The sequence below is a fragment of the Primulina tabacum genome, chromosome 9 (genome assembly GCF_025594145.1).
Source record: "Primulina tabacum isolate GXHZ01 chromosome 9, ASM2559414v2, whole genome shotgun sequence".
Lineage (NCBI taxonomy): Eukaryota > Viridiplantae > Streptophyta > Magnoliopsida > Lamiales > Gesneriaceae > Primulina > Primulina tabacum.
In genome coordinates this window covers 35,813,964-35,835,929 of record NC_134558.1, presented here as the reverse complement: position 1 = coordinate 35,835,929, position 21,966 = coordinate 35,813,964, and the positions used below count along the sequence as shown (strand labels likewise).

At 32.9% G+C, this 21,966-nt stretch overlaps 2 protein-coding genes across 4 annotated transcripts; both read right to left on the bottom strand.

Moving 5' to 3' along the window:
• Positions 1 to 6,832: 6,832 nt before the first annotated feature.
• Positions 6,833 to 10,428, bottom strand: LOC142555629 (uncharacterized). Of its 3 annotated transcripts, none has more exons than XM_075666601.1 (6): positions 10,108 to 10,428; positions 9,915 to 10,013; positions 8,914 to 9,072; positions 7,900 to 8,160; positions 7,220 to 7,774; positions 6,833 to 7,140 (listed from the first exon to the last, which is right to left on the bottom strand). In XM_075666601.1, exons 2-6 carry the CDS (start codon positions 9,999 to 10,001, stop codon positions 7,051 to 7,053), a joined length of 1,152 nt encoding a protein of 383 aa, XP_075522716.1. In that variant the 5' UTR covers positions 10,002 to 10,013; positions 10,108 to 10,428; the 3' UTR covers positions 6,833 to 7,050. The 3 variants fall into 3 exon arrangements, with proteins under 3 accessions (XP_075522716.1, XP_075522715.1, XP_075522717.1); XM_075666600.1 differs by having other exon boundaries at positions 10,157 to 10,428; XM_075666602.1 differs by having other exon boundaries at positions 10,228 to 10,428.
• Positions 10,429 to 12,009: 1,581 nt separating this feature from the next.
• On the bottom strand, positions 12,010 to 16,898 carry LOC142555627 (endoglucanase 6-like). The gene is made up of 9 exons (XM_075666599.1): positions 16,471 to 16,898; positions 16,173 to 16,385; positions 15,727 to 15,927; positions 14,415 to 14,504; positions 14,137 to 14,301; positions 13,437 to 13,721; positions 13,003 to 13,351; positions 12,845 to 12,907; positions 12,010 to 12,735 (listed from the first exon to the last, which is right to left on the bottom strand). Exons 1-9 carry the CDS (start codon positions 16,681 to 16,683, stop codon positions 12,440 to 12,442), a joined length of 1,875 nt encoding a protein of 624 aa, XP_075522714.1. The 5' UTR covers positions 16,684 to 16,898; the 3' UTR covers positions 12,010 to 12,439.
• Positions 16,899 to 21,966: the final 5,068 nt, after the last annotated feature.

Sequence of the window (21,966 nt, the reverse complement as noted above, 5' to 3'; positions counted from 1 at the left end):
AGAATGGAATTTAATTTTTGGATTTGAAATTTGAAATGCAATTTAATTTGGTTTGTAATTCGAAGAAGAGATTCAATTTTCAAAAAGTTATACACACAAACATTAATATGCAGTTTTAATAATGAATTAAATATATTTAGACATTTATTATAATATATCTTACCACATTTTCGTTTATTTCCTTTTTTAGAATGTCATTTAACCGAGAACTTACTAAATCTAGCACAACTCTGCTTTTATATATATATATATATATATATATATATATATATATATATATATATATTGGACGAGTGATAAATTAAATATCTCACGCAGTCGGTGAGATTCTGGTCTCACCCTTGCAATTGTGAACATTTTTTACAAGCTTCTTCTTTTTAAAAAATAAAAAATAAAATTGAAATTCTTAGCATCCAAATTCCAAATAGTAAAATATATAATGAACTCGATTCATGTGTTATAAAAAAAAAAATTGATTTCGTGTGATATACTTCATTTTTCAGTTTCCTCTATTTCTTCCTTGTTTTCTGTAATTTTATTATTTTTTGAGGGGCACACTTTTGTTGTTCGTTTCTTGCTTGAAAATCAGCATTCAATTTTGCCCCTTCAACAATCTTATTATGAATTTCAAGTTTTTTTTAACTAAAAAAAGTACATTTTTTTAGGTATAATGAATAAAACTTATTTTCGAAATGAAACTCTCATCTTGTAAGCGGATGGTGATAGAAATATTCCTTAGCTTCACACATTTTTTTAAAAAAATGTGAGTTTAATGTCGCGTTTGTATTGATTTTTTTGATTTAATTTGAATATTCATCTTAGTGTATTTGAAATCTATCACAATTATTATTTATTACTTGAGATGAAGTTTATTCGAAATCTACTTGAATTTTATTAATTCAAGCAAAATAAAAAATTGAAATCAACGGATTTGAAATTCATCAATCCAAATACAACCTGATTGTAGGAGATTTAATAAAAAATATTTACGTTTTGGATATGATCACAAAGGTTAAATTCAAAACTAGATGAAATAGACCAAATTAATAGTGGGGATTTAATGAAAAAGGATCAACAAAACTACACAAGTTATATAAGAGATTGATGCCAAAAAAAAAAATGGAGGATATGCACAACACTAATCGACCACATTAATACCCAATAAATCATACATTTTAAGTAATAAAAAAATAACTCCACTACAAATACGTCTCATGTCTACATATATATCATGACACACATCAAAAAAATATATACAAACCCACAAAAAGAAAAGAAAAATATGGAATAAAAATTTAATAAGATAACCAAAATAACTTAACTTATAATTATCTAGCTTAGGTGATGTATCTCTCTCCATTATTCCATATCCTCTTGCATTTCTTCAACAATGCTATCCAAACGAGGCCTCCAACCCAAACCATTTTCCCTACTTCTTTGTATCTCTTTCAAAACATCCTCCAGCCTTTTCCCTCCTGTATTTTTCACCTCGAGCAAAAGCCAATCCAATTCCTCCTTCGTCAACACTATTTTTACTCTGGTTTTCCCACTCTTCTTGGCCTCGTTGTCACCGGAATTCGGCTCCTTTTCGCGGGGTTTCTTCTCTTTTTGTGGGGTTTTCTTGCAAGAATTCATGCAATTTCCCATTCTTTTTAGTGGGATTTTGTATCCCTCTTGGAGAAGATATATGGGCTCGTCTTGTTGTTTGATGAACAAAGAATGAGTTGTTTATTCAGTCATGGAGTAGAGTTGATAGGAGTGGTTGTGGTGCATGTGAATGTGGGGGCAATACTCCCTTTTTTTATATATAGAATTTTTAAACACAATAATCAATCAACCTTTTTTTTATAGAATTTTTAAACACAATAATCAATCAACTCTTATTGATAAATTGTTTGTGTTTTGTTTGGACACATGTGATCTGAATATATATATAGAAAGAGAGACAAATAGATATATAAACAAACACACTATTTCAATTTTCACGTAAATAGTGGGTGGAGTTGGAAATAAATCGATGTTAAAAAGTTGATTCAATGCTACATTGGGTGAATTTCGTCGATAGATTATGCACCACCGTACACAAATACATGACCCACACCAATCCAAATGTAATAGTTACATCAGGTGAAATTCGTCCGATGTAACATAAAATTCACTATATCATGCAATCTGAATCGATTTATTAATATACTTGAAAACAAAAGAAATACCTACAAATTTAATGCATATCATTGTTGTAGATCAGTTTTCTAATAAGTGTGTCATCCAAATTTAAAAGAATGATAAAGCTTATGGGTATATTTAATTTTTTGAAATCAATATCAATTTAATAAAACAAATTAGTATGTCAATAGTAGAGTCAACAGACATATATAGCTAGACATCCTTTTTAAAAAAAAAAAAGCCACGTAATGTAATAAATTTATTTCCCAGATTATTCAATCCAAATCACTCCTCTTGCGCTATATATCATTTTTGCTCTGGATTTATAAGAATATAAGCTCTTAAATTCAAATTTATAAGATTATAGTTTGAATTTTAAAGATTACGAATCGAATAAATTTAAAAATGAAGCAAGTCAAAAGAATTTTTAGTTTTAAAAAAATTGAGATGGCTCCAGATGTTTATGGTTCATAGATTTCAAGATTTGCGGAGCTATATATATTTCAATATGTTATTGAATTTCATTTTTTGTATATTATCTTTGTTTTTTGTTTTGTTTTTTTTTTTGGTAATTTTAGTTATTTTTCCGATATGGCATTGTGACATCAATGCAGCACTGATGTATGTAGTATAACATCAGCAACGGTGGTGCTCTGCAAGACACCAAATTCAAAACCATCAAAATACCTTCTCGAGGGTCGATGGCCGACAGATATTGAACCAAATTGAAATAATTTATATCCCGCGGCCAAGAAAAATATAAACCCTCGTCAATTAAAGTTCAAATCTTTACATCTCGACCCCACGATAATTGGATTATTATCATTAATTAATCCCTAAGCTACGGAGTTTACCAACTTTTAGTGTAGAACAAGGGTGCACATGAAGAAATTTTAGTGTGAACTCTTCGAATTTTGGGGAAAAAATAAAATATAGTACTTGGACCGTTTCAGCCTTAGTTGTTAATATCATTTGTCATAATATAACGCATCGGTTCAAAAGAGATCCCGCAAAATTTATTAGAAAACGATATCGAATCTTGCTTTCTTTGTACCTTTACATGTACCGACTGCCCGATGTTTCCATGTATTTTCCGACTCTTTCCTTTTTATTAACAGTTTTGGTTTCTGAAGTTCACGAACTTTATGTGATTATTCAATCAAAAGGAGTAATTCGAGGCAAAGATAAGTCTTTTATCCGCAAGATGAAATTGTCTGTATAACAGTGCTCTAGGTTGACGGCAATCGTCTTTAAGATACAATGACATCGAATCAAGAGAATGCAGAGCTTTTAAGCACAAAATGAACAAGAAAGAAATGCAGCAAAGATTCAAGAAAAAAATATGATCAATGCAAATATGGGATTATTTAGAGCAACCTTCTAAACACAACTTTCTGTGAAAGGCCAAAGGACGCACGAGATCACACGCAATCTTTTGAACGAACACACTGTTTGATCCAATCGCAGATGGTCTGTGATAGCCTAAGGGACACATTGTTCCGAATGGGTGCAGTCTTTATTTCCAAAATGAAAAATTATTTTTCAAATAAATATTATCCAAAAAGATTAATACGTTCAAGAGACCTGACCTCAGCTAACCGAGCCGAGCCAGCCGGGTCGCGCGCATGTGTTTCAACGATATTCAACTTATCAACGTCTTCCCCCTTCCTAAAACTTTTGGTGTCCCTCGGAGCCCAAAATTTTAGCACAAATTTGGAGCTAATAAAGATGATTATTCTTGTCACATTTTTCAATGTATGACAACTCACACTTCATTTCATTCACTGTTTACCATTTATTCAACATTTTCTTAAGAGTAACATTATCGAACCTTCGGTCGATGACTTATATCTTATATCAAAATATCAAATTTATGACAAGATTTTGAGTTCGAGATCCAATCATAACATATTTATCTTCTAACTCCAAAAAAATAACATTATCGAGTCTTCGTATGCGGTGCTTTAAAAAATACAATTTTTTGGATGTAAGCATGACAACATGTGACGTAGTAAAAAAAATTTTGATATATAGCGCGTAAACATAAAAAACAGTACTCTTTATTTATATAGGTCGGAAGGCTGTGAGTGATCGATGATGACAAAATGCATGGTCAAGATTATAATTATTATTTTTAATCTCAATTTGTCCTCACTAACGTGATTTTTCTTCAAATGTTGCTGTCTGGGTTCCGAGAGATTCTACAAATAATTCTAATATTTGTCATATAAAATCTAAAAACAGATTAGTAAGCATTTTTATTTGGTAAAAACTTGTCTAAGACGGTCTCACGGGTCGTATTTTATGAAACGGATCTCTTATTTGGGTCTTTCATGAAATAGTATTACTTTTTATACTAAGAGTATTAATTTTTATTGTGAATATCGGTAGGATTGACACATCTCGCAGATAAAGATTCGTGAGACCGTCTCACAAAAGACCTACTCTTCTTGATTTTTTTTTAAAAAAAGAAAGAGTGGTAGCTACTTTGCTGGAAGTAGTTTCAATTTGCTTGCCACACTTGAGCTAATAGATAGCAATCATAAACAGTATTTTTTTTTGAGTGCATCATTAATATATCCAACGGATTTTTTAAAAAAATTATATTTTTTTTAAAAAATATTGCAAATTTAAAAACTTTTTTAAAAGTATAACAGCAGCAGAATCCGCGCAGTGTTTCCCGGATTGTTGGTATTTTATTATAATTTTTTTTATTTGTTTTCTTAAAAAAAAGTTCAATTATGTGGCAGTGCCACAGATTCAGAGTTCAAATTGATATAATTTTATTTTGTAATCTTATGTTAAGATAATATTTTCAGTCTTAATCATGTTTGTATTATTTGTTGTGATAATATTAAAATTATTGTTTGTATTTTATTTTCTTAGTCTATGTTAGAATGTATCATAAAATTTTATTTTGTACCATTAGATTTAGTTTTAAAATCAATAAATATGTGATACCCCATTGATGAGTCTACCACCCCTGGCTTATCCCTAGTTCAAATGGAAGACAAACCCATCAAAGGCTCGGGTATTTACCTATAAATATCATGTTTGAGTGTTCAGTTAATCGATTCACTATATTGTTTTTCAGCAGCACCCTTAGCTGCTCTCCACTTTTATCATCAGTCTCTGACTTGAGCGTCGGAGGGGCTACGCCAGGACACCCTCCTGGCCCCCTTCTAACGGTCTTATTCGTGATTTCAGGCTCGGGACAATTTTGAAACATGCATCTGGACTAGTGACACTTGCTGGAATCGGACCATAAATTTCTCGTGAGTATCACTTCTGTGGGAAAGTTTGAGTTGAGACGTAGAGATGGTAGGGAGGAGAGGGAGCAGAAGAGTTAACTATGCTGCATCATTGCGTCCTCAGATGGGACCCGAACACTCTCATGCTGAGGCGAGGCAGGAACAACCCCGTCAGGAGACAAGAACTGAACAACCTCGTCAAGAGACCAGGGCTAAAACTTGTGTGAGACGGTCTCACGGATCGTATTTTGTTAGACGGATCTCTTATTTGGGTCATTCATTAAAAAATATTACTTTTTATGCTAAGATTGTTACTTTTTATTGTGAATATCAGTAAGATTGACCCGTCTCACAGATAAAGATTCGTAAGACCGTCTCACAAGAGATCTACTCTAAATGTAGTCGATGACGGAATCGATGCATCAACATTACATTTGACTAAGCACTCCATAATGGCACATCTTTATATATTTAATTAAACTCGATTATCATGTAAAAACTATCATGCTATCAAAACTTTTTCGATCGATTTTTTTCAAATTAAAAATTAAGAATACATGTTGCTTTAATGGGAGAAAATATTAATTTTCAACTATCCATTGAAAGCCGTTTGTTACAAAATTAAATCAATATATTAGAAAAAATAATTCACAAGGTTTGCTCCTGTTATTATATAATGACATTGGAATATTTATTATTGGTGTTATAAAGAATATTTTTATTTTTTTTTCAACCCGAACCCAACTCGAACCCGAAACAACCCGAAACCCCAACTCGAACACGAACCCGTCTAACCCGACTCAACCAGTCTAACCTGTCTAACCCGAATTTTATTTATTTTTTTAAAAAAATTAATGAAAAAAATTCAAAAAAATAAAAAATAATAATAATATTTTAATTTAAACACATAATAACAAAATTTTCGATTTAAATTTGAAAGTTTAATTGTAGAAAATTAAATTATATTTACTAAACCAAATAAACAATTGTTAAAAAAATAAAAATATATACAAAATAAATATTAAATGATGAAAATTTATCATATAAATATACAATATATTTTGTTCAAAGATACAATATATAAAAATATAGGTAATATTTTCAAAAAAAAAAAAATTTGGGTCAACCCGCGACCTGTTTAACCTGACACTAACCCGAACCCACACGAACTGAACCCGACCCGAACCCGAGAAACACCAACTTGAACCTGATTTTTTTCGTGTTGGGTCGTGTCAGATTGACGGATCGTGTTGCATTTGACACCCCTATGTGCAAAGTGTAACTCAATGGCTAGGTATTACAGAACCTCCACACTGTTTCCATGACCAATTAACCAAACATGAGAGACTGAGAGAAGCGCAGATAACAAAATATGAACGCATGTTTCTCCCTGAAACTTTGAAAGGTCCCCGAAATGCATGCAATATCTAAAAACACAGTATTAACTATATGAGGTAGAAAAAGTTGCCAGTAGTTACATGAGATCCACACGGTTTACAACAAAACATCAAGATCGTCAATTCTTCATATAGGGAGAGCCAAAAACTATGCAATCCAGATATGACGAGAATTAAAGAATACATGCACCAACTACGTGCAGATAAATATGCAGCAGCAGTTAGATTCCAAAGACTCACGGCATACGTTTTCTCTTCTTGGCAAGATTTTCGAAAACCTGCTGGACATCTGCAGGTGTAACAGCCTTTGAGGGGTCGGAGGATTCCTGCTAACAAAATGTCAGATGTTTTTTTTCCTGAAATATGAATTGCAGTATTTTTGGATATATTTAGTAGCAGACATACCAGGAAGGCTCGAAACTCATTCTTCATATCAGCTATACCACTTAATATCTCCATTTTCTCTACATGACCAAGATCATCGAGAAATTTCATCTCAATGCCCTCCTGTTTCTGTAAATTTTCATCCCTTTTCTGTTTCGCCATGCTCTCATACTCAGGAATTGAGTCCTCTTTGTCGACCAAGTAACCAACTCGCCTCTTGGCATAGAAGTCTGCACATTTTTTACACTTGCAGATGATGTCTCTCCAGCCTTTGGAGAGAAACATAGCCTTGCTTTTGCCAAGTGATGGCGAATTTTCAACCAGGTCTATTTCAAGAATACATTTCCCATTTTGAGTATTAACCGAATCTCCTGCATTAAGTGCAGTACCATTATCAAGCTCGTTGGATGTCATGACAGCAGGAGCGGTTTCCAGAACTGCCTTTTCCTTCAAAGATTTTGACGAATCTGATGTTGAAAGAGTTTGGGGATAGTACGTCAAAAAAGAGCAAACAACAGCACACCCCTGGCAGATGAAATCCTCGTATTGCGGCTCGTCTTCTTCGTCTTTTGGGATCTGTGAAAACAAAAGGATGTTGTTAGGTCCTACGGTTAATATAGAAATCTAGCAACACTTCATCATGTTAGTGCAAACATCCATCACGTCTCTGGGAAAAGATAGGCATTAAAAAAGCTGCAAACCTTATCAACATCCTGAAGACCAATATGCTCTTCATGAAACCAATCCTCGCAGATACAGCATTGAATCATCTCCACTTGTTCTTCAGCATTTGGATCGGGGTAGGGCAGATCACATGTGCAGTAAATGCCTCTGAAGTTATGATTGTACATGTTTTCTGAATTTTCCACCTCTTTGTTAGCTAAAAGTTTGCAGAAGAACTCCCCAAATTTCGAATTTCCACAATCACACCTAAAATTCCTTTTTGTCCACAGTTCCACGATCTTTTTCAAACAGTAAGGAGAGTAATTTAACATCCATAATAAAATAAGAAACATATGCCCAACATCAAGCTAGAAACTGAAATTCCAAAAGGCGGATACTGATACGTTTAGAAGTCACATCCTATTTGGAAGCACAATAGTCAATCATTAATGCACTTCCATTTAGATCGGGATATCATGAACAATCTCGGTATGTAACTAGGTTCAAGAGACAGTGCACTTGTATGTGTAGACTGTAACCATTGTTAATTAATGTTTTATGAATCTCAGATTAACAAACTCCAAAGAAAAAATGAGTAGCCTTAACATCAGTTTAACCTGCCAATTTTGATCTGAGGCAGGGGAGTTATGGAGATCGTTTTCAATAGCAGGTAGAATGAATATAAATTGAAAAGTTGTAGAGTAATAGAACAACCTTTTCTCTTTGAGAGAAGCAAAAGATTAACTTCGGGTAATCGAAAGCAAAAAGAACATAGATAGATATCCATTGAAATCATTCCATGTAAAAGCATTGGTAGTGTGATGAGGTAATTTAGTACTTATATGGAACATTCACATGCATAATCAGCAGCAAATTCTAATTTTTCAACAACTATTCAAATTGTATCTCTACTCACTACTCAGTACTCACAACAAAGAAAAGTACCTAAATAACATCTTCGAAAACTTCGGTCTACAACACTGCCTATGCTAATACATTTTAAAAATTTACGAAAAATGTACGAACATTAATGAAAATGATCTGAGATATACCTCATGGCCATCATGGCAAGACAAGCTACAGGCTGTACACACTCCAGCATTCCCATCTGGCGTGCAGCTCAAACATGAGAAAATTGCCTGCCTCTTCGTATAACCTTTACCGTAGGTGCACTCCTTGCCCTCATCACCTCCGAGGACCAAATCTGCTTCCTTTAGAATATATTTATGCAAAAGGAAAGGACCAACGATACTTAGAGCACCAATCAATATCCTCCAAAGAAAAAAAGGAAGAAATAAATAAAATAGAATGGGGTAAACATTATGCAATCAAATAGGTTATTTCTCTAATTCAATTTCGTCATCAATCTAACTGATTTCCAACCAAAAGCAGACCCATCCGTTACCAATTGTAGCTAAATATTAGTCTGTTTAAACCAATGACATCCAATAAAACATCTGGAATTGGGGCACATTCTAAAACGATTAGTTGACACAATAAGCAAGTTTTTTTAGCAACTAACAAACATCCGGTTTGCATCAAAATATGAAACAATAAACGAATGTGCTTTTAGGTAGAGACAGCTTGAGTCAATGTATAAATTCCCATATTTGGGTATATGAACAAGACAAACTTGTGGAGTTTCAGAATAACATCAAGAACTCTAAAAAGGGAAACTAGAATTAAATGCTAGTTGGACGAAAATAGGATGAAATCACGACGCTCTCAACCATCAGATTTTACACCCGCTGCATTACATACAGTTAAACTTCTAATGTCATCGATTACTAAAGTCTATTATAATATCGCGTTCAAGCCTCACATCTCCACACAAGATCAAATCTAAATTCAGGGATATCTTCGAGTTCCAGCGTCAGTTCCTCAACCACATACGCATTCCGTAGTAAAGCTAGCCTACTGTTATTCTCCACCTTGACAGGCCCCACATCTCAATAACAAATAAACACCAACCTATCAAAATCAGATCTTCCCAGGAAAAAAAATGAAATAAATTGTAACTAGAAACGACCAAGATATCACAGAATTTACTGACCAGCTCTTCTTCTTCAACGGCCTTGAGGTAATCTCCGATTGAAATCGTGGGTTCAGTATCACCTTCATCTTCAAACACGGTAGCCATTTTCAGCAAACCCTATCAACGAAAGAATTTAACAAAATAAATATATAATTTTTTTTTAAAAAAAAGCTGATTTTATATGTTTATCGAGATTGAAATCCTATGATACCTGAAAAGTAAAGAATCAATTTATTTGGCAAGTAAACGTAACAAAATACCGATTTTTATAAAGAGAGAAAAACCCCAATCTTCTAGAGCAAGGGGAGATAGAGACAATCGGGAATTATACTTTCTCCAGAGCGTGAAATCCAGCAGTGAAACGCACGGAGATTATTAATTCATATCGAAAGCGAGTGATGCGATACTAAATTAGGGTTCTCCACGTACGACCACGAGGACATGAACTATTTGGTGCAAAAAACACTCTGGATGGATATTTTCCCGCCAATTGGGCCTATGAAACGAACTTCGCAGCAATTTTATGGAAAATTAATAGTACAATAAAATATTATATTAATTGAAGAATATATAGACCTATCCATTGTTTATTTCATCTAATTTTGTATAAATTAGAGACCTATCCACCATAAATTTAATTTAAAATATCGAAATTAGTTTTTTCTAGAATCTTTCGCTAATATAGGTATTTCGTATTTGAGTGAAATTTATTTTTCAATAAAAAATTAGATCATTATTGTTGTTATTCGTCCGAGACGATTTTTCCAAATTGCATATTATGATATTTTGAATATCACAAAAGTTTATATGAGACGATGTCATGAGTTAATTTTGTGAAGTGGATCTCCAATCCGATCCGATTCATGAAAAATACTATTTTTATGTTAAAAATATTGATTTTCACTTTAAATATGAATCGATTTGATTTATGTAACAGAAAAATACATAAGAACGTCTCACAAAAGATAAACTCGTTGATGATATATGTCAAATAACAGTTTACAGGTGCTTCATCGAATAATTTTTTAAATTGATTCAGATATCCGGAGTTTGGTTGACTAATTATGAACACTTTCCCCCTTGCTTTTATCTCCTATGTAAATTAGGATGCGATCACAATTTATGTATATCCTACTATATAACTAAAGTTGAGGTATCGACATTAATTAGTTTTTAATTGACTTGGTGAATGCTTATTTAAAATTACAATTACCCTTATTATATAATTTTACTGATATAACATTTTGAGTAAGTCTCTTGTGAGACGATCTCACGAATCTTTATCTGTGAGACTGGTCAACCCTATCGATATTCACAATAAAAAATAATATTGTTAGCATAAAAAGTAATATTTTTTCATGGATGACCCAAATAAGAGATCCGTCTCAAAAAATACGATATGTGAAACCGTCTAACACAAGTTTTTGCCAAATATTTTTTAAAATTTTCTAAAATAAATTTTTAAAAATCTTGCTATATTATTTTTGCAAAAAGTGCTAGTTTAAAATGGATTTTCATGGCCAAAATACCCACGTCTTTCCGTATGAATAAAAGTTATTTCTTATTTATAAGGGCACCCAAATTTTCTAAAAGTTATTTCGTAAACCGTCGCAAATTGAAAAACGTCGCTACTTGCGACGGTTTTTTAAAAATAATAATATTTTAAATAAAAGAGCCCAATATTTTTATATTTTTTAGTAATATTTTAATGAATATTGAAATTAAGTTATTTTTAAAATAATAATACTATTTATTTTTAATAATATTTGTTGTAAAATTTTACAAAAAAAGATATTGAATTAATTAAAATTAAAAAAAAATGAGTAAGTGGACAGTGAGATCCATAAATAATGAAAGTTGATATTAAATGAATGTGAATGTGTGTTAATAATGGGAAAATGTTAATGTAAAGAATATGTGGCTCGTGGACCCCATAATTTTTGAGGAGATGGAAAGTTAATAACATAGATAAACGGATGCCCTAATGCGCAATAAGGATTATGGTTGCATGAGTTATCAAAGGAACGGAACAAGCTACTCTCAAATGAAAAACATATGATTTGGTAAGTATTTCTATGAATCATAGAAAACAATAAACAAGAACACCTCAAGAAATACGAAGGGATTTGCTCAAACTATATAGCAAAATATAAGCTATCATAAAGTTTAAAACATCAATCACAGAACAAGGCGACACGGGAAATCTCACACCTTCTCTGAAGAACAAATAAAAAAAGAGACATGATACTGAGAAATAAATTATCTTGACTTCTCACTTTACTATCTATATCTATCCTATGACTGGTGAAGTGGAGAAGAAAGAGGACGAGCACCTGTTTTCAACATCTCAGTCGCTCCTTTCTCTCCCCGATTTTCAACCTTATCACCAAGACTTCAATTAAAAGCCCTACTCAGATCGCAAATCAACAGGTAATTGAAACTAATAGTCGCTGGAAAAAAAACAGAGGGAAATATAGATTTTCTTGTCATGTAGCTGCAGAATTCTTGATCACCATCTAGCTAAAACAGATGTGATGAACAGCTTAAACAAGAGTATAACTTGATACTGAGACCTCTGCTGGTGAAGATGAGTGGATATAAACAAACTCCGTGCTTCTTCCAGCAGCCAAATTGTTGATCCATGATGGGAACAAATAAGAATCACCAGCCTTTGTGAGACCCCATATAGGACCATATAGTTTGGAAATGTTGATCTTCAAGTTCTCCACATTCTTCGAAGATTTATTGGTGATTGTTGTTGAGTATCTGTAAGAAGTTAACCCATTTTGAACCCATGAAGCTGTCAGCTTTTGAGTAATAGAAATCGGGTTTGTTGTCGCTGCAAAACAGAAATTTGCTGTTAAATATGCAATCCAAGAATCAATATTTTCTTCCATCCGAGAACTTAAAGACACCTTGAACAAGAAACAAGAGATGATTAATGGTACCTGAAGATGACTTTACAGCTTCCTTTGGAGTCATATTAATCGGTTTAAGCGCAGGTAGCTCCACTAAGGTCACAAATGGAAAAAAATGAGTTAATTCTTGAAGGAAACTCCGCACGAAAACTTGCAAGAGGATGCATATTTGAATATATTTAACTAACCTGGAAGGAGCTGATTATAACCGCTGTGACCACCATGTAGTCTCGCCAATAAGCCCATGAGTGGAGCGTTGTTGTAAGTAGCTGGCTCAGTTTGCTCATAATTGTCTCGTTCATCAGCAAAATTGTCGTAAGCATCAGGTCCACCCACAAGTGCTCCTGTAAGAAGATTCGGGTCGCTTCCCTTTCGGCTATACCAAGTGGCATATCCTCCCCTGCAGCTGACAAATGAAGGGTTTACCTTAAATGACACAATAGAGGAACCCCGATGGTGCACTTGTCTTGGATAATTGTTTCCATATCCAACCATGTAACTCGTGGCTCGCGGGTTGTCTCCGAGAATGTAGTCTGCCTAAGGATCATAAAAAATTTCGTTTAAATTCCATGTAACCATAAGTTCTTTTGCATCTTATATATAATCATTGTCGGTAAAACACCTGAGATTTAGCAAATGAAAGAAGCTCAGTGGGTGAGACATTGCCGGATGCACACTTAAGGGACTGGCCAGCAGAAGAAAGATAATCAGAGTAGACAGTCACGAGGAATGAAGCACCGGTGACGAACTGCATGTTATTCCATCTCTGCCGGAAAAGGAGGCCTCCGGGAGTTCTTTGAACATTGCGCGTACCTTTTCCAAGACATGAACACATGAAAAACTCAGCCTTTTCTTTATAATCCTCAAAGACTGATGTATATCGACCGCCTTTCCCTGCCATCAAGAACTGCAAGTAGATAAAAGGAAGGCCAAGAATCAGTAAATATACTTGAAATTCCATGTGTAGACTTTTGCAGGACGTCTCAAACAAGAAGACATGATTTTTTTTAAAAAAAAATTATTACTCTGTCGTGATAAAATATTTATAAATTAACTGTTATAAATAAAACATAGCATCCATGAAACGGAGGGAGTAAGATAAGAGGCTTGATCTCGATATATGCTAAGCAACCCAGAAAAAAAATATTGACTCACACGCAGCGCACACAAAGATTATAAATCAAATCCCATATGAGAAATAATTTATAAAATTTTGACATTTTATATACATCAATGAAAAATCTCAAGATTATAACTATTTTTTTGTACGTTTTCTTAATTTTCTTTTTCTCAATCACATATCCCATGTGTCAATAATGTACCTTAGCGACGAGGGTTTGAACACCAGCATACTTAACGTCCCAACCGAATTCGGTCATAGCCCAGCCGGTTCCTCCGAGCGAATCGCCATTGTTCCCCAAGTAATTCAAGTAGTACTGATTATTTGTAGCCTTGTACAGCCATGCAGCTGCCCACAACAATTCATCCTGCCCAAAAATTCAATAATCAAGAACAAGGTAAAGGGATTAATTTTTGTTTATCTACATCTATGTATCTATATATATTAATAATCCAAGAAATTAATGGTGGAATGACGTACAGCATATCCACTAACAGATCGGTAGTACTTCTGTGCAATGGTGATGCTATTGTCGTATTTGCCCCTGTATTTGTCCGCAAAATCAAACAGCTGAAACAAGGGAAAAGATCCAAATGTTAGATTGAGCAAGGTAAGGGCAGAATGGGTGTTCCAAAAGTGTTCCGTCGCACCGACAGCGGCGTCAGGATGCAATGAAATGTTTAATTGGACGGCTGGGATTGAAAGCTCACCCTACACGTACGGTCACAGACAATGCCCGTGATATACGGCCAGATTTGCACATGACCCGTTTTATGCGCCGAAAAATTTTACTCCGCATTTATATCAACTTTTATTTATTGTAGTAAGATTTAATTTCTTTTCATTATATTTATTAAATAATTAACAAGGCAGCGACCAACTAAATTCAAAATATTATAATGACAAAAAATTTACGTGAGATTGTCCCCAACCCGAATATTATTTTTTTATCACAAAAATTTCATATTTTTACAAGAGATATCAGATCAAGTCTAGCTTATTTGACAAAAATTTAGAGTTCGAATATGGCTTATTTCACTTGTCACTACTTTCTTCGTAGTTTGATTGAATGTACACAGTTGAAAATTGTAAAAAAGCAAATAAATAAATAAATAAATATATCCTGGATTGAGTAATGGAACCTTGTGTAGCAGTGGCCAGTGTAGGATGAAAATGACCTATTGCATTAGTTTCAGCTATGAATAAATAATATTCATAAATAATTCAACATGGATTATATGTCTTAATTTACATTTTTTTTATTAATTATAAAATTATTGTTAACTAACAAGATATTTATTTATTTTTAGTATAATTTTATATTTAGTAAGAAAAATGTAAGTTAATGTAAGTCAAAATCTATTAAGTTTAGAGTATTTCTCTCACAAATCTTTATCTACGAGATTGATCAACTCTATCGATATTCACAATAAAAGTAATATTTTTAACATAAAAACTAATATTTTTTCATGGATGATTCAAATAAAAGATCTAGGCCACAAAATAAGATAAGTGAGATCGTATCACACAAATTTTTAATGGTACATCTACTGATTTATTGTGCTAAAATGCGCCAACAAGCAGATTGCTTCGCAGGCACGTATCCACATCACAGTAGATTTAGTAATAAATGTGGCGCCCACTTCTATGATGCACCGACAACGACCTCACTTACTAAAAGCCGAGCTCCCCGTAACCAACTAATTTACTGCGACCGTTTCTCACACAACCGTTTAATAAAATACGCCCACGGCCACACTCAAAAAAAAAAGGCTGAAGAAGAACCACCAACCTGGTACGCGTGTTTAAGCAGCAGCGCGGAGTAGGAAGGATTGTAGCGGCGGAAGACGATGGATGCAGCCGCCATGGCGGCGGCAGTCTCTCCCGCCAGGTCGGATCCCGGACGGCTGGGATCGATCCTGTAAGCTGCCCTTGAGGTGGTCATGTCCTCCGGCCTTTGCCAGCAGAAGTGGTCGGTGTTTCCATCTCCAACCTACATCAACAGTATTTCAACCATGAAAATCACATCAATTCGTTGGTTGAACACAAATAATAATAATAAACTAATCCTAATTTTCAAACTAAACAGCGATATTTGAACTTCATACTAGATTTGTCTTCAGGATTTGTATAATACTTAAGTTCCTTTGTGTGGGTTAACGTAAATTAAAATCTATTTATTTTATAACAAATCCGGGGTGGTTTCATGAACAGTAAATGATGGGAGCAGGTGTTTACCTCTCCATAGAGAACGTAAGGTTGGGGATGAGCTTTAATGAGATAATCAGTGCCCCATTTGATAGCATCAATGGCGTGGCCAAGTTCACCACTACCACCCATTTGCCCGCCGTATTCTATCACGCTCCATGACATCATGGTAATGGTGAATGCCATGGGCAAACCGAACTTGACATTATCCCCTGCGTCGTAGTATCCTCCCACCAGATCCACCTGTGAGATTTTCAAGAATTAGCCAGGCTGAATGAAGAAATGGAACAGAAAATGGTGGAGTAAAAGCAAGAGCAGAACTACACACCCCATTAAGTTTCCCATCATTAAGTCCAGAATTACCCCTCCATTGCACTCTCTGGGATTCGGGTAAGTAACCAGATCTTTGAGCTTCGAAGAAGAGAATGCTCTTAGTCAGAGCTTGGCCATAGTCATGGGAAGCCATTGCCCGATGAAGCAGAGCCCCAATTACCAAAAACAGGGGAGCCATTGAAAAACAGAGTCCAGCAGATTTCTCCATTATAATCTTACTGTTAACTCAGAAAATGATGAAAAAAAACTTAAATTGTGTGGTATAAAGATCTGTTTTTCTATATATTTAGTGTAGAGAGTAATTCCCTCCGTGTTTACATACAATGCGTAACGTAGTATTGGATTTACGAGCTTAAACTAATGAGACAGACAACGAGAAGGGAAAGGGAAAGGGGGGGTGGGATTTGTGAGAAAAGTAAGAGCCAAAGGGCGGTATATATGGAGAAAGGAGTGCCCATTGGTAAAAAAAATGGGCTGAGGTAAAATAAATTAATAATGGGTTTGTATCTTATTCTAAAAAGGGATAAAATTACTGCAATTAATACATTCTTGATGATGGGAATGATGCATGTGCTCTTGTTTGGCGCCTTTTGGAGGAAGAAGGGGGCGGCTTTCGAGTTTTGCACGCATTCTTTTTTTTTTATGAAAAATGTTTTTACTAAATGATTAAAAAGTAAATGCAAAAACAACTAGTATTCTCAGAAGAGATACAAAATACATCACTCAAACCACCTACCTCTCTAGATTACTGTAATACATTAATCGCATTCGGTAGGCAGCGAAGACATGTAATTTTAATCCTTTAATAGCATCTTCAACACAAGTAGTCTCATTCTCAAATATTGCTCGGTTTTGTGCGTTCCAAATCTGATAAATAATAGCAGCACATGCCAATAGCCTCGACTTGTTAAGCATAGACTTCCCACGGTAGGCGCCTCTAAAGGCACGAAGGAGTACAATAGCCGTACCCATTAATTTCTTTGTACCAAGCCAATCACGAGTTGTATCTCATATTTTTTAAGCTAAAGGGCACGAAAAGAATAAATCGACCATAGATTTAAACTCACCTGTTCGAAACACACACTATTTACCCTCAACAAAATTAAGCCGATCTCGAATAATTGCGAATGCCGATCATCAGCATCTTTGAGTTTCAATTTTTTAAAGTTTTTTCTTTTTGAATTTCAGCTGTTGATCTATGCACTTTTTTCCTAGCTGACACATTGTGTTGTGCGGTGGTTCAGAATCGGTTTAGTTTGTTCACGAATTTATCATTGGGTTATCATGTGGTCAAAGTCCATGTTCCAAATGGTAGTGTCGATGCTACTGCCTCCACAGGATTTGGGCCATTGATTTTAAAGAAATTGGTGGCCCCACATATGCGCGGTTAAAATTGGACCTTTGATCTTCTCATGGGGACAGTGCCCCACAAGATAGGGTGAAATGTTTGGTTCCAAACGGGGATCCTTGAGTGGAACTCGTAGGAGATTTACGTACTTTGTGCATTTAAAAGTTGAAAAGGGATTTGTTACCAACAAATTCTGATTGTCACATGTAATGGACATGAATGTTTTCATACTGTGTATGTGTGTGTATTTTATTAGTGGAATGATCGTCCTCTTTGGACTAAATATCTTGTAATAAGTTTGTCTCCTTCCAAATTTTATTGAGTCGGTGGCTCTTCTTTGGGCTAAATATCTTGTGATAGCGCGGTATTCCGTTTTAAATAGGTCTATGGTTTTAATTTTTTAGGTAACCCCAAATCTGAACACGTCATGGCATAAGTTTACCAGCCGCGGGACTCCGTGAATTTCCGGTTTTTCGCCCGTTCACATATTTTGATTTTCGGACACACTACTCATCTTGTGTATAATATATAAAATGTGACTCGTAATTAATTCCAGAATGCTGCAGAAAAATCGAAAATAGTAGAAGGTGTGATGTTTATATTTACTTTTGAAATATTATACACATGGATTTAAGAAAACTTGTATGTCTCCGAAAGCAATACGGTCTCCGCCACTTTTGACGACTTTTTTTTTTTTTTTTTACGTGTTTAAGTCGGCATTTTTAAATCCACTACCATAAGTCCATATTATAAGTGAGATTCTGGAAAATTAGGTAGATTTTGGGTCGATCATGGAACACAATCAAACATTACAAACTCGTGTTTGATTAATTCGAATACATTACACTCACCTTTTAACAAAAGAGTGTGTCTCTTATGAAACGATCTCACGAATCTTTATCTGTGAGACGGGTCAATTCTACCGATATTCACAATAAAAAATAATATTCTTAGCATAAAAAATAATATTTTTTCATGAATGACCCAAATAAGATATATGTCTCACAAAATACGACCCGTAAGATCGTCTCACACGAATTTTTGCCTAAAACAAAATCAATTTTTCAACTCGATAGGATGACAGTAATGGCACAAGTTAACGTGATATGATGATATCAAACATGGAGTTAGCTTTCAATATTAATTGCTCGATAGGAATCTCATCCAATGTTTGGTTATACATTTATGTCAATATTATATATCTTATATCAATTTTAATAACTAATTATTTATCATACATCAATCAAATTATTAAATATAAAACAATAATATTATCATTAATATTTTTTTTATTTTCTTTTTATTTATTATTAAAAGATAATATTTATAATTTTATCTCAAACTGAATAATTAAAAGTCATATTATTATTTATTAATTATTATCTCACATTCAACTCGACCATTTTGATAATCACATCATTTCTTGTCGTATCCTATATCCAAATAAAAGATTTTTCATGGGACCCAATACACCTTTTGAGATTGATCTCCATTAAAATATCGACACTTCATACATCTAAACAGCATATATCAGTTCAACAATTTTACTTGTTCGATTACGGGTTTTGGTCAAATAAATTTTTAAATTTTGGTTTTTATATATTAACATTTTATTTTATATTATTTTGGTCCATTGTTGACGTAACACTGAAAAATATTGATATGTTATTGAACTAAAATAGCTGAAAATCAATAATTACCGGATTAAATAATATTGTGGTGCGAACATGTAATTTTTGACCCCGCTTCAAGGAAAGTGCATTTGCAAAATATATATATATAAAAAATGTGTGGATAGATCAGAAACTATTTTTTAAAAAAATAGTCAGAAACCAAACTATGCGGCTTTTCTGGCTCCTACTTCCATCTTCTCTTTGAAAAAAAATTCCAATTGTACGGGAAATCGGAATACCAGATTGCTTCGTTTCTTTTTTTTTATTATTATTATTTTTAAAGTTAAGAGAGAAAAAAATACGTAACGATATAACATCTATGCTGTATTATTAAATGTGAGATCATTAGAGTAAATAACTTTTGGTTTTATTATCTGTTTTAATAATTATATATATTAATAAAATGTAAAAAATTTAATGTCAATCACATGTAGCTTAGCGAATAGAGCTTTTGTTTCTTAAACTTCAAGTTGTAGGTTTAATTTCTACTTTGCTATTTTTTCCTCGTTCTTTTTTTTTATATTTTAATTCATATATCAAAATTACAGTGTAATATCTCACTGTTTCTTATAATTATATTTTTTATCTTCATTTAAATATAAATCAAATGAATTATAAAAAATATTTAAAAATATGATTTCTTTATTATTTATAATTATTTTAAATTTTGAAATTAAATTGAAGAGTATAATTTGAAATAAAACTAGAATTGAAATATTAAATTGTTCATAATTATTTGGTGGGAGAGGAGACATCGGCCTACATGGAGTGGGCGCAAATCAAGGGAGACAATTGAGTTAATTTTGGCCCACCGCCATTTAGCTGATCACGGCGGAATGTGCGCCCCCGCCCGCCTATCCCTTTTTGTTTCTCTTGATTATCATAGCTAATTCGTCAACTTTTCAAACGTTTTGTACACTGTAGACATCTATTTTACACTGCATACTCTCTTAGGAAAACTACACCATCAGGACCTCTCTCAAACACAAAAACAAAAACCGAAACCGTTTTTTTCGGTTTTCAAAAGCAGAAACGGATTTTTGGACTTACGGTCCGGTTCAGGTTTCTAAAAACCGAAACCATAAATTAATCTTATATATTAATATTTTAATTGTAGTATATATAGATACTTTAAATTGAGTTAGGTTTCTTGTGAGACGGTCTCACGAATATTTATCTGTGAAACGGGTCAACCATACCGATATTCATAATAATAAGTAATACTCTTAACATAAAAAGTAATAATTTTTCATGGAGGACCCAAATAAGAGATCCGTCTCACAAAATACGATTCATGAGACCGTCTCATACAAGTTTTTGTTCTTTAAATTATGTCATGATCTATATAAATTATATTTAACCATTTATTTATATTTATTTCTAAATAAAACTAAATATTAATATTATTTTATATTCCATATGTTGAAAAATTAATTTCACAATACTACAATTTTATAATATAATTTTTTTGCTTTAAATTTAAAATAATAAAGTTCAGTTCAAATCATTTCAAACCAAAACTTCTAAAAACGGAAAATACAACTGTTAAAAACCGAAATCGACTTTTTCGAGCTCGGGCTTGAGTATTTTAAATTTTTCGAGCTAGATTCGATTTGATTGCATTTCAATGACTTGTCTCTTCTAATAAAAAAAAATCAAAATTACAAAATATGAAATTGTTTTTATAATATGATTTTAAGATTCGTCCAGGTGTTTCTTTGTTCACATGATTCTTGAGAATCAAACTTGATAAGTGTAGAGTTTGACCACTTTACTACTGCCGGTGGAATCATTGATAAATCGAGGCAATATGTTAAAAGTATTTGGATAAACTTATTTTAAACGACTTAAAAATGTTAATGTATTTGGTATTATAAGATTTTTTTATTATCAAATGATCAAAAAGATATAATAATATGTGTTAATGTAAGTAGTTATATACGATTAGGTGTGTGTCTGTATGTGTATATATATATACGAAAAATAATTTAATAATTGTAATATTGAAAAATATATATATTTTATATTTAGAAAAATGTATGTTATCTTGAGAAAAAAATATTTAATATTATTTTTAACGTGTGTAAATAAAATATTGATTAAAAAATTGTAATTATTAATTTACTTGATAAAATATTAACATTTTGTTTTTAAATGAAAAGAATCTTTTAGATATGGATATAGTACAAAAAAGAATCAATACAGTAGAATAATTATTATAGTTAATTATAATTTTTGGGCACCTGAAGAACTAGACAAGAATAATGGTCCCTCAATATTTCTTAATGAACAAATAAATATGGAATATATCTTCCACCATGTTACACTTCCAATGGCTACAAAAAAATTTTGAATCTTAGAAATAAAAATATTTACAACTAAGTATATTATATAATCCAATAGGTGCTAAAAATTCAACATATTAGGACATTAATATTAATATTATGTGAGTAAAAAAATTTAAGAATGT

What these genes read in the sequence shown, in the direction of transcription:
- LOC142555629 (XM_075666601.1), bottom strand. Translation starts at nt 10,001, where the DNA reads ATGGCTACCGTGTTTGAAGATGAAGGTGATACTGAACCCACGATTTCA. An exon ending in CCGTTGAAGAAGAAGAGCTG is followed by an intron (nt 9,073 to 9,914) that starts GTCAGTAAATTC and finishes TATATTCTAAAG; the next exon opens with GAAGCAGATTTGGTCCTCGG. An exon ending in CTTGCCATGATGGCCATGAG is followed by an intron (nt 8,161 to 8,913) that starts GTATATCTCAGA and finishes TGTTTGAAAAAG; the next exon opens with ATCGTGGAACTGTGGACAAA.
- LOC142555627 (XM_075666599.1), bottom strand. Translation starts at nt 16,683, where the DNA reads ATGGAGAAATCTGCTGGACTCTGTTTTTCAATGGCTCCCCTGTTTTTG. An exon ending in TTTCATTTGCTAAATCTCAG is followed by an intron (nt 13,352 to 13,436) that starts GTGTTTTACCGA and finishes TATGATCCTTAG; the next exon opens with GCAGACTACATTCTCGGAGA. An exon ending in AGCTGTAAAGTCATCTTCAG is followed by an intron (nt 12,736 to 12,844) that starts GTACCATTAATC and finishes TCTGTTTTGCAG; the next exon opens with CGACAACAAACCCGATTTCT.